At 35.3% G+C, this 12,013-nt stretch overlaps 2 protein-coding genes across 2 annotated transcripts; one reads left to right on the forward strand and one right to left on the reverse strand.

Annotated features, from left to right (window-relative positions):
* On the forward strand, window positions 1,064-8,455 carry LOC18593815 (double-strand break repair protein MRE11). The gene is made up of 22 exons (XM_018125018.1): window positions 1,064-1,233; window positions 1,305-1,440; window positions 1,621-1,778; window positions 2,125-2,215; window positions 2,516-2,635; window positions 2,718-2,786; window positions 2,890-2,981; window positions 3,165-3,267; window positions 3,355-3,462; window positions 3,554-3,616; window positions 3,693-3,764; window positions 3,922-3,999; window positions 4,679-4,741; window positions 4,838-4,898; window positions 5,324-5,406; window positions 5,742-5,855; window positions 6,188-6,265; window positions 6,419-6,490; window positions 6,628-6,896; window positions 7,216-7,327; window positions 7,578-7,769; window positions 8,107-8,455. The coding sequence occupies exons 1-22, from the start codon at window positions 1,217-1,219 to the stop codon at window positions 8,137-8,139; spliced, it is 2,184 nt and encodes a 727-aa protein (XP_017980507.1). The 5' UTR covers window positions 1,064-1,216; the 3' UTR covers window positions 8,140-8,455.
* Window positions 8,595-11,615, reverse strand: LOC18593816. Its single transcript, XM_018125034.1, has 7 exons — window positions 11,600-11,615; window positions 11,315-11,348; window positions 10,970-11,034; window positions 10,825-10,854; window positions 9,916-10,714; window positions 9,278-9,547; window positions 8,595-8,871 (listed from the first exon to the last, which is right to left on the reverse strand). The coding sequence occupies exons 2-7, from the start codon at window positions 11,342-11,344 to the stop codon at window positions 8,803-8,805; spliced, it is 1,263 nt and encodes a 420-aa protein (XP_017980523.1). The 5' UTR covers window positions 11,345-11,348; window positions 11,600-11,615; the 3' UTR covers window positions 8,595-8,802.

Consider the following 12,013-nt stretch of genomic DNA (forward strand, 5'->3'; position numbering starts at 1 on the left):
AAATTATTATTTACAATTAAGTTCGAGTAGTGAGTATTATAAGACCATTACCCGGACCCTACATAACTTGTGACAACTAGTAGTTTTATCCCCAAAACTTGATTATAAAATATCCTAATCTTACTTAATTAGGTCAGATAACATAAGGTACCAATTATTTTTTATGAAAGAATCGAATTGATAAAATTGTTAAGACATTTTCTACTTTAAATTGAAAAATATATATATATATATCTTATTCTATATAGTTTAAAATCTAATATCTTATATTAAAAAAAAAGAAGTTGAATGATAGGGAATAATGGTGGCAATGTCTCAAAAGATTTCTAGATGATTGTCCTTTTTGTTTCCTTATATTTGATTTTTAGCCCACACATTGAAAAGGAATTCAGGGTGCTTGAAAATGACTTACACATGAGAGGCTATACAATAATACAGTCAAAACCTATAATAAAAAAGGTAAACAAAAATGAAGTCTGTGACTTAGACTTGTAACTGCAGGTGATTAAAAATTAGACTTAAAGTTGAAGAAAGGGTGATTAACATCAGAAATTTGGTATTTCCTGTCTTCTTTTTTGTACTACATTACAAAGAAGCAAATCACTGCCAAAATGAAAACCTTTGCCTTTATTACGAAGTCACCCATGATTATTTTATCTTCGAAATTGATGTTTCAACTGACAAGTTAAAACTACAATCGATTATAAATTATGTTGAATGATCCGATATGTGAAAAGATTGAAAATAATGACACGATTATGTGATTAATAATGCATACGTACTTTGGAGGTAAAGAATTTGTGTCTTATCCAGATTATTAGGTCAATTTTATTTTCAGATTATTTATCATTTTTCCTTCAATTATTTATTAAAAAAAATTGTCAATATTCTATTTTGGTTTCATATTCCCAAAGAAAGCTTTTATATAAGGTAATAATATGGGCGGTTTAAGACCAATAAGTGGGCCTTAATTAAATTTAGGCCCACTTTAATCGATATGGGCTGGACTGAACTGGAATTAACATCGCCGACCCGATCAAACCAGTCCGATTGCTCGGATCGGGTCATTGTCTCCCCCAAATCTGGTCCCCTTTTTTTCTCATTTTTCCTCCCATTTTGCTCTTTGAATTTCCGCGCCGTTTTTCCATTGTCGTAACTTCGCAAAGTACTGGAAAATCTTTTTGCAGTTCATGAATTTCGCAGCTAATCTATCACTATGACCGACTCAAGGAGGTAAAATTTCTCCTTTGCTTTTTTTTTTTTTAAATTGCTTGAATATGAAGTATGAAATAAGAAATTTGCAGGGAGGATGTTAGCAACACACTTCGAATACTTGTAGCGACGGATTGCCATTTAGGCTATATGGAGAAGGATGAAGTACGACGACATGATTCATTTCAAGCATTTGATGAGATATGCTCAATAGCAGAGGAAAAACAGGTGATTTTTTTCTTTTTTTTTTTAAATTTATTTCCTCATTGCTATATTCCATTGAATTTTTTTTATTCGCTACGGTTTTTCCAGTAAAAACAGGGAATTTCTGATTTGCATCTTAATTTCTAGGAAATTTTCACCTTTTTTTTTTAGTGTAAGTAGGCACTGATTTGTATCTGGTATTAGGTGGACTTTTTACTTCTTGGTGGAGATCTTTTCCATGAAAATAAGCCTTCGAGGTCAACTTTAGTTAAGGCTATTGAGATTCTTCGTCGTCATTGCCTTAATGATCAACCGGTGCAGTTCCAAGTTGTTAGCGACCAGACTGTTAATTTTCAGAATACGTAACTATTCTCTCTCTTTCTCGGTGTCATGAGTTGCTGATTGCATGTCTAAGTTGTATGTTGCTTCTTTCTTGTTCATTACCATAAGTCCTAAGGCTCGAATTTTTATCTGGCTAGTAAATTTGCACAGTGATTATTCTGGTGACAACAGTCGAAGCATGATTTTGTGCCTTATTTTTTTTTAATAGATATAGGTTTTTATGTGAAAATTATTCAAGTATATTTACTTGTTTCCTAGATGTATGTGTTTACATATCTCAGTCAATATGCTCTTTTCACTGGTCGTTGACCGATGTTTGGAAGATTAACTCATTTAGTTTGTAACAAGCATTTTCTCTTTCAACAGATTTGGCCATGTGAATTATGAAGATCCTCACTTCAATGTTGGCTTGCCAGTATTTAGTATTCATGGAAACCATGATGATCCTGCTGGAGTAGTAAGAAATTTATGGAAACATGCTTATTCTTCTTTTTTCCCCATTTTCCTTGTGTTTTTTTTCGCTTTAGAGATATCTTGCTTGCTCATTCTTTTTTATTTTCCATAGAATTTCAGTGTCCCATCCTATCATTGTGTCATAAATTGATACCTCCCCAATACCATGCCTATCTGTATATATGGATTGTTTTTCTACCTTTCTTGATTTGTTAGATAATCATGTTTTTATAGAGTGCATAATTAGTCTGCTGTTCTTAAAATTACTATTAACAGTCCGTTCCTAACTTTTTATTGGTGACAGGACAACCTTTCTGCAGTTGATATCCTTTCAGCATGTAACCTGGTGAACTATTTTGGGAAAATGGTTCTAGGGGGTTCGGGTGTTGGACAGATTACTCTCTACCCTATTCTTATCAGGAAGGTCTGCTAGTAATTTCATTAACATGAGTTTCAAGGGTAATTGTATCTTCATGGAAAAACTTACGTCTCTTTTTGCATTGCAGGGATCAACAGCTGTAGCTCTTTATGGTCTTGGGAATATCAGAGATGAACGGCTCAATAGAATGTTTCAGGTACTCTACGTATTTACATTGAACATTTTTAACAGCCCATTAGTGCCTGAATTCCAGGATATTCAGTTATTGACCTGTTTATGGTTTATGTTTGGTTTCTCAGACACCCCATGCTGTGCAATGGATGCGACCTGAATCTCAAGAAGGGTGTGAAGTCTCTGATTGGTTCAACATTCTGGTACTTCATCAGAACAGGTTGTGTATGTGTGTCTGTGTGTGTATGGGCATGTCCCTCTGTGTGTGTCTCATGTTCGCATGTGTTCCTCTTTGCGATTGAGTTATTTCATGCACAACCAAAACTAAAAGTGGAAGAAAAAGACATTATTGTGTAAATTCACTTGTGTACGTATTAAAACTTTTAACTAATGTGGCTTGCAGAGTAAAGATGAACCCTAAAAATGCAATAAATGAGCACTTCTTACCACGCTTCCTTGACTTCATAGTGTGGGGACATGAACATGAATGTCTTATTGACCCTCAGGTGCTGGAATTTTAAAATCTTTCCCATATCTTATTTTTTATCTCTTGTAGGATATCAAAAATTTGAAGGTTGGTTTTAATTTCATAGGAAGTACCAGGGATGGGATTTCACATTACACAACCTGGTTCCTCAGTTGCAACATCACTGATTGATGGAGAATCAAAGCCAAAGCATGTGCTCCTTCTAGAAATTAAGGTTGTATATGGGTGAAAGATTGGATTTATCATTTAAACAAGCAGTATCTGTTCTTCATTTGATTCTCACACTGTGATGACTTATTTGATAGGGAAACCAATATCGTCCAACCAAAATACCTTTGACATCAGTGAGGCCTTTCGAATATACAGAGGTCAAGCAATATCATTTAGAGAAAAGGCAAGAAATAGATTAGAATTGTTTTGTCTTACTCAATGTTCATGATGTAGGTTGTGCTGAAGGACGAACCTGACATTGATGCCAATGATCAGAACTCTATTCTTGAACATTTGGACAAAGTGGCAAGTGTCTTTTCTTGCATGAGATAAGAATTTTGGGCTTTCTGAGTTTGTGATATCATCTAATACAGAAGTCTAACAGATTAAATTCTTTAATTATCTATGGTGGAAAAAAAGTCCTTTTATTGTATTTAACATAATAACTTCAATTTTATTTTAGGTCAGCAATCTAATAGAGAAGTCTAATAGGAAGGCTGTTAATGGATCAGAGCTCAAGCTTCCATTAGTCCGAGTTAAGGTAATTTCAGCTTCTGTTTTGTGACTGATACTCCTATGAAAGCTGATTTTTACACCTAGTCTTTTTTTCCCTTAACATGTTCCACCTTTGAGAGGTAGGTTAACCTGGCCCTTGGCACTGCATTCTCATGTCACTATCACATTGCCTTTTCCCTATGTCCTCTTTTTCTTTCCCTGCCTTTTCCCTATGTCTTTTGAATCCAAATCAAATTGCCTTTTTTTCCTTTTCTTTTTGAAGTTTTATTGACAGGGGTGTGGTGGTGACTGATATCAAGGATCTCACTTGAAAATTTCCATGTTGTCTAATGATTAGCATTTTTAAAACCTATTACCATATTAGGAAATTTTTCATCATTGTTACTTTGTTGCTAGCACTTCATCCTGAAAAATGCTTACACATCGTTTGAAACCCTTTTTTTCTCAGTATTGCCCATCCATAACTTAGTATGTTGGGTTATAAAGTATATTTGCATTCATTTTAATGAAACTTTTCATGAATTTGGCCTTTCCTTACCAAGTAACTTTATTTCGTTTTATAATTTTTGTACCGATTTGGTGAGCATTTTTTCACTTTATATTTTATTCTATGCTTGTCTTGACCTTATAAGTTATTGATTTTGAGGAGAATGTATCTCTAGCATCCAGATATAACTTTTTCAATTTGCTGCTTGATATTATAGGTTGATTACTCTGGATTCATGACAATAAATCCTCAAAGATTTGGGCAGAAGTATGTTGGGAAGGTATCTTGTGGCTATGGCACACTCTGAATGAGGAATAAGTTCTAACTTTTTAGTCCCTCATTCAGGCACTAAATGATTAGTCTTCAATGTTTGCAGGTTGCGAATCCCCAAGATATTCTTATATTCTCCAAGGCTTCTAAAAGGAGTCAGAAAGAAGGTAATTTACTCATCCAGACTTAGTGATCTACTCAATTGTGACTATTTTACTTAGGAACAAGTAAGTTTTGTACGGCATGGAACATAGGTTGCTTTTCTTCCGAAGATAAACCAGTTGCCTGCTGAAATTAATCACATAAACCCTTGACTCAATTGGAAAAAAAAAAAAAAGATGAATAGTTGGCCTGTAAAAAGTTTTGTTACAATGCTTATGTGGCAAGTGTTGCGAACATATAATTGAAAATATATTTTCACTTTAAACACTACCAGATATTATTATGAGTAATCTTTTGTTATAAGCATGTTCTCAGAACAGCATTTAGATTTTCAAAGCTCTTCCTTTTTCTCAAATTTATCTGCTTGATATTAGCTTATAGAAGCAATGAAATAACTTGAGTTTAACTTAAGTTTCTTTGTGCATTTTAGCCAAAATTGATGATTCAGAAAGGCTTCGCCCTGAAGAACTAAATCAACAGAATATAGAAGCATTAGTTGCCGAAAACAATCTGGTAATCAAACATTACATTCCCTGTTTCCTTCTTGCTTGATTATTTATGACATGTATCACTCAATACTTATTTAGTGCAGTCCTGGGGGGCACTACTATGCATAATATATTTAAAATAATTGTTTCTATTGAAGACAAATTATGTATTTTGCATGCAACACTCAATTGCACATGATTACTAAGCATGGATTCAGTGCTTCTGCATATGGAAAGTTGTATTGGATACCGAATTTTCTTTCAGTTACTGGACTAAATAGAACTTGCATGACAGCAATCATATATTTATCATGAACCCTTTTTGTCTTTAGTCTGGTCCTTATCATGTCTATCTTGCAGAAAATGGAGATCCTTCCGGTCAATGACTTGGATGTTGCACTGCACAATTTTGTTAACAAGGATGACAAATTAGCTTTCTATAACTGTGTGCGATACAATCTTGAAGAAACTCGTGTAAGTATTTTTATAGTCTACCCAATGTGCAGTTAAAATAATGTGTCATAATGTCTAAAGGAAGAGGGAAGACCAAAGAAGACATGGGCAGAAAGTACTAAAGAGGACCTTGCTTTGACTGGTTTTAACTCAAAATATGTTCCTAAATAGAGCTCAATGGCTTTATCTGATTTATATAGCTGACCTTGCATTGTGGGAAAAGGCTACATAATCTTATTGTTTTTTGCTTGGATTAGTTGTTTGAATGTTAATTGGTTTGACGCTGATTACTTCTTTTATTCTCCATATTCTGGTTCAAAGTTAGTGATTCCTTCACTCTATTCATTCCACAGAACAAAATTGCAAAGGATTCAGATGCCTTAAAGTTTGAAGAGGAAGACTTAATTCTTAAAGTTGGAGAGTGCTTGGAGGCAAGAATTTTCAATTTGATTATATTTAATTTATATATATATATTACACTTTTAATGTTAAAAGCAATATCCCCAACTCATTGCTGGGGTTATTAGTACTTTGGATAGATGGAAATAGTAGACAATATTTTAATTTATCTGTTAATTTTGCAGGAACGTGTCAAGGAAAGATCTTCACACCCTAAGGATACCCTTCAGTTCACATCCAGTGTGCAGTCCGTTGAGGTGATCTAAATTTACATTTGCTCTGTGTTCACCAACTGTGATTCCATGTCTTCCACTTTCTGTTTGTTTAAAATGTTGCTTCAGGTTGCTTATATAACATTCTCTGCATCTAAACTTCTGTGTCTTCAATGTTATAGAATGTCAGGAGTAAAAATAATACAGGAACAGGAACTGCAGCCTCCTTTAGTGACGATGAAGACACACCACAGATATTGAGCTCTGCCAATAGAGGCCGGAAAGGGTCATTGAGAGCTTCTCAATCATCTCGTGATGCTCCAGAAGTTGGTCAAAGTAAAATTTCTACCAGAGGAAGGGGTAGAGGTAGGGGCAGAGGCAGAGGCAGAGGCTCTACTGGCTTAAAGCAGACAACTCTTGATGCTACATTGGGTTTTCGCCAATCTCAAAGGTGACACTTTGATCTAATCTGTTGCAAGGAATTTTACTTATGGCCAGAGAAATAAGTATAGGATATAATATCAATCACTAAAGTGGAAAGACAACTCTCCCTTTATTTTATTCTTTAATTTTTTTCTCTTTTGGGCTTCCATTGATGCTGCTATTTGAAATGAAAGTATTGAGCTTACCATAAGAAATATTAATTGTTGTTAGAAGTATGCTGTATCTCCTAATCTCTTTTGCCCTTGAAATTTAATTCATAATTTCCTTGAAAATGTTTGGATATCTACATCACTAGCTAAGTTTCATTGGTAATTTGCCTAATGCAGATCTGCATCAGTTGCTGCATCAGCTGCAGTTCAAAGTATTGCTGATGATGAGGAGAACCTTGACTCTGCTTCAAGTGAAGAATATGAAATTAATGAGGTTGACAACAGTTCGGTATGGACCACCTTCTCAATCAGTTCATTTCATGCACATATTCCGTGCTGCCTTTTCTATTGGTTGTCTTTATATGATGGTACATGGTGGTCGCAAACTATTTAAATGATTGTCTGTTCAAACGTACATTATCCTTGGATAATAAAATCACCTATGTTGTTGATCTTTGCTTTGTGTTGTCAGTGTTGACATAATACCATATAAAACTAATGAAAACACAAACTGAATAAGTACTCTTTATCTTTTGAAGGAAAATGATGAAATTGGTCAAGGTAAAGGGCGTAAAAGAGCAGTGCCTAGGGGAAGAGGCAGAGGATCTACATCTAAGCGGGGAAGGAAATCTGATAACTCTTCAGTTCATAAAGTGTTCATGAACAAGCCTGATGACGATGAAGATGATGCTGAAGAGATTGCAAGGAGATTTAATAAGTCTCAACCTCGGGTTAGTGATTATTCTCCTTTTCCTTATTTTAGCTGTGTCATTTTCTGCAGTTAACCTAGTATGTATCTTTTGCTTTGCCCCACTGACATGCTCCCCTCCTTCTTTGGAAGAGTTGTTGTGCCTCAATTTCATCTCCTTTTTACTCAGGTTTCATACATGTTTTGCTGTAGTCTCTGCTTCTAATTACTGAAGATTTAATTAAAACAATTATGCTCATACTTTTTATTCGGTACTTAATACCTCTGGCAATGTCAGACTTGTTTTTCCCTTCTTGCTATAGAACCTTTGCACTACGCATTGGGATTCCCTGCTCAGCCTGTCTCATCATGTATCTCAGGTAACAAAAAGTTATGGGGCTTTGAGAAGATAAGCGTCATCACATGTTGCTGTCCCTTTCAGTATCGTAGCAGCAACATGTATGATTGCAACCAATGAAGAGCAATCTGGTAGTGTATTCCAACGCCGAGATCAATAGCATCTCGCATGGCACAAATTACGAGGATAAATCGAAGATCAACACTATCTAGCAGCAATCCATATTGCCTACATTATGCCAAGTTTTTGTCTGTGAGATTAAAAGAATGTACAGATTGGATATGTATAGTATACCCAATGCAAGAATTTAATGTCAAGTCGGTTAAGAGATCTGTAGCGTTTTCCTCATAATCAAGCTGTTGGAATGTTCATCTTCCTCTTCTGTAGCGTTTTCCTCATAGTTTTTGCCTGTTTCCGTATCAACTTTTTGACGTGAGTGAGCTTTAGTTCAGATGTTAATGTTCTTGTAAAGTGAAAAGCCAGAGAGTGAAATAGGGCTGGAAAACAAAATGAGAATCAGAAAGGCACCTTGAATTCTTAGATGCTTGTATACAAAAGAAGACTATGGCCAGTGAAGGTGTACATTCACATATGCCACTAGAACCAAAATTTACCACCAAAATGTGGCACGAAAAAGCTTTCTTTGCTGTCACACTCCTCCCATGGTTACAAGAAGTAAGAATTACATTATATACAGACCTTTATCTGCTCTGCCCCCTCATCGAAAATGGACCCTTTGAGTAGAATTGGTGGAATTCTTTCCTTCCCTTTGATTACCAACTCTTCCCTGTTCGAAAAGTTCATATACATAGATCAGATACAGGATGTGACTAGATTTGTGTATGGAAGTGTAGAAGGAAAGGACAATCAAAAGATGAATTTGCTTATCAAATCTAAAGAATAAGGTTATTTCTGCACAGAACAATTTCCCGCAGATTCTATCGGTGTTTACGGGTTTGTGATTATTACATAAAATCATAAGAAATACGCACTTTCCCAAGGAATAATATGAAAAAGAGAATCTGATAAGCCACAACATATGAGTGGAGGAGGCCTTCATCAGGTCTGAACAATTGAAATTCATGCAGGCATTTCAGACCTCTTTAATTGGAAATCATTTGTTTAATTTGGCTACAAAGGCTAAAACACCCTATAGATGAGTATAACAGTATCATGACAACCAAGATATGTACCTTGGGAACAAACAATCCTGTTCTGCCACCGTTCTGGGATGTACTCTGACTTGTCCCTTTTCTACCTACAACCATGCCCCCAGCAGCATTGCCTTTTCCATTGCATTTCTGGCTCAGAGAAATTTCCCCTGTGTTATTTTCTTTCCCAGCACCTGTCACTTTCTTGATTCTGCTAACTCCCACCTTCTTTCTAGCTTTTGAAGCAGCAACAAGTGACTTCTTTTCGTTAAGTGGCTGTGAAAGTTTGGAGCGAAGAGTCTGAGAATTAGCCTGCAAAAAATTACACCAACTTTGGGTTCTTCAACAATGATATGATGTTTGGAATAAGGTTTATTTGTCATCTTCTTGGCATTTATTAAACCAGTTGAGAATGATTATATATCAGCTACAAGAAAATCAATCCAAATAAAGCTTAAAATATGCAAATTTTCCCCCTTTGCCAAAATGGATGGGGAAGAATGCTAAGCTTATGCAGTCAAAATGAAGAATTATTTCCTCAATTAACTTGAAAATTGTCCTCTGCATTAAGTATATGTTAAGAACTCCAAATATATTCTGTGTACTAGAGGCACAAATACAGATGGAAAATTTGTACATGCACAAGCACACAAGTTTCTCAAGGCACAAGTACTTCTCACCTTTGATTTTGTGGCTTCCTGGCAAGTTGGCTTTGCAACAGTTGGTAAACCTCCTGTCCTAGAATTACGATTCCCTTCCTTACCTCTAACATTTGATGTATTGCACATATTAGAAGGTTTCACTTTATTCTTTGCAGCTTCAGTCATCCGTGATACATTTCTGCTATCTGGGGTATGTTCTTTCCTCTTTATTAATGCAATACTTGACCTCTTAACGTCATGACCAGAAAATGAAGATGATCCCACACTAGACTTGCTGGAGGAAGATTTACGGTCTCTTGATTCCCTCCTATCAGCATTAATCTCCACCCTTGATGCTGGTCTAGTAATACAACTTTTCCTAAGACTACTCCTCACTGACAATAAAAGCCCACTTGATTGACCAAAGCCTCGACTCGATACTTCGAAGGTCTTCTGCTGCTGTTGTTGTTGAACACTTTCAGACGTAACTGTGCTTCTTGTATTGGTTTCAGTTATTTCAGAAACCAAACTTGTTTTTGAACTGGAAGCACCTTTCAAACTTACAAAGCTCAGTTTAGGTTTTATTTCCTCACCATAACCTGAATCCAATCTCGAAAACTTCCCATTTAAAACCTTCACAGGCTTTATATTGTTTAATGAACCATCATGACAGTCACCTTTCCACTTCTTGCTCCTGTAGTCCTTGCCTCTTGATCTTGAAACTGACTGTGGGAGTGTGGGTGATGATGCACCTACCAAGTCCAACTCTGAGTTTACCCCATCCTCACCAGAACGCGAAAATGCAGATTTTAACTTGCGAGAAGAACAATGATGGAATCTGAAAAATCACATTAAGTTAATCTACTAGCATTAGATTACCACCCTTATGTCACTAACTACAATTCCCTAGCTAATGAAACAGTAACCGAGTAAAGAAAAGATGCTTACAGGTGACTTGTTTGGAACCAATCACCATCACCATCACTGCATTGTACCAAAAACTATATAATTCAATTCTTAATGGAGAAGTTACAAACATGACTTGTTTATCAAATTACTTGCAAGAATCATAACAAGGTGAACAGAAACTCACATGTCTTGACTATTTAGCTTTGCTTCTAGAGTAAGATCCACCCACATTGGTGCTTCAATTTCTTCCTATATATATGTATCAATCAGCAAAAAGCAAGGATTTTTTTCAGTGAGTGAACAAAAAGAAGTAAGTTTGAAAATCAGAAACAGATCAAAGGAGCATTCATTACCAAGAAAAAACAAGACAACAATTCAGGAAATCAAACATCATTTGAGTCTCAACAAAATTAAGAAGGAAAATCACGACTTTGTGCAAATTTTGAGGTGGTATGAAAATCTGACATTTTGAAGTATTAATTTTGTTTTCTTCTCACGTTTCCTACATTTTCCCAGCAAACAAACATACCCTTATCAGCATTCCAATCAAGGTATCCATTTTCCTATGTAAAAACCCAAAAAAAAAAATCAACTTCGTAACAAACTTAAGAACCCAAGAAACATCGAAACATAGAAATTAAAATTAATATTTATATATATAGAAAGAAACAAATTAAACAAGACCCTAGAAAAGAAAATGAAAACATTAAAATATTTGCCAATCACAAAAAAAAAAACTAATCAATTAATCAAAGCCAAGAAAACCCAAGAATAAAATCAAAATATAATCAAAATATGGGTAATAATTTATTACCAGAAATGCCCAGTGATCTTTTTGGTTCTTGAAAGCCATTGCTTTTTCTTTATCTCTGTTCTGCTTAAATCTCCTTTTAATCTCAAGAATCCTTTTTTTTATATGGAAAAAAAAAAGGATTTTTGAATTGGAATCAAGTAATCAACAAGCTTTTTGAGAGGTGATTTAAAGGCTCTAAATCTTCCATACTTTTTGGTGGGTTTGGCTCTTTGGGTTCTTCCCCGTTAAAGCAAAGGGAAACGGAGAGAGTTGAAGATACGGTGTCGTTCCCGACAGCGTACTATGGAAATTTGAAGAATTTCTTTGTTGGAGGGTCGAGTTCTGGCCGTTGAGGAAATAGTTGGACGGTCGGGATTTTGTTGTGAGAAATTAAGGTTTTAGTTTTAATGCTGTTATTTTGGTAATGGGACAGCG

The sequence above is a fragment of the Theobroma cacao genome, chromosome 7, assembly GCF_000208745.1.
Source record: "Theobroma cacao cultivar B97-61/B2 chromosome 7, Criollo_cocoa_genome_V2, whole genome shotgun sequence".
In the NCBI taxonomy this organism is placed as follows: Eukaryota; Viridiplantae; Streptophyta; class Magnoliopsida; order Malvales; family Malvaceae; genus Theobroma; species Theobroma cacao.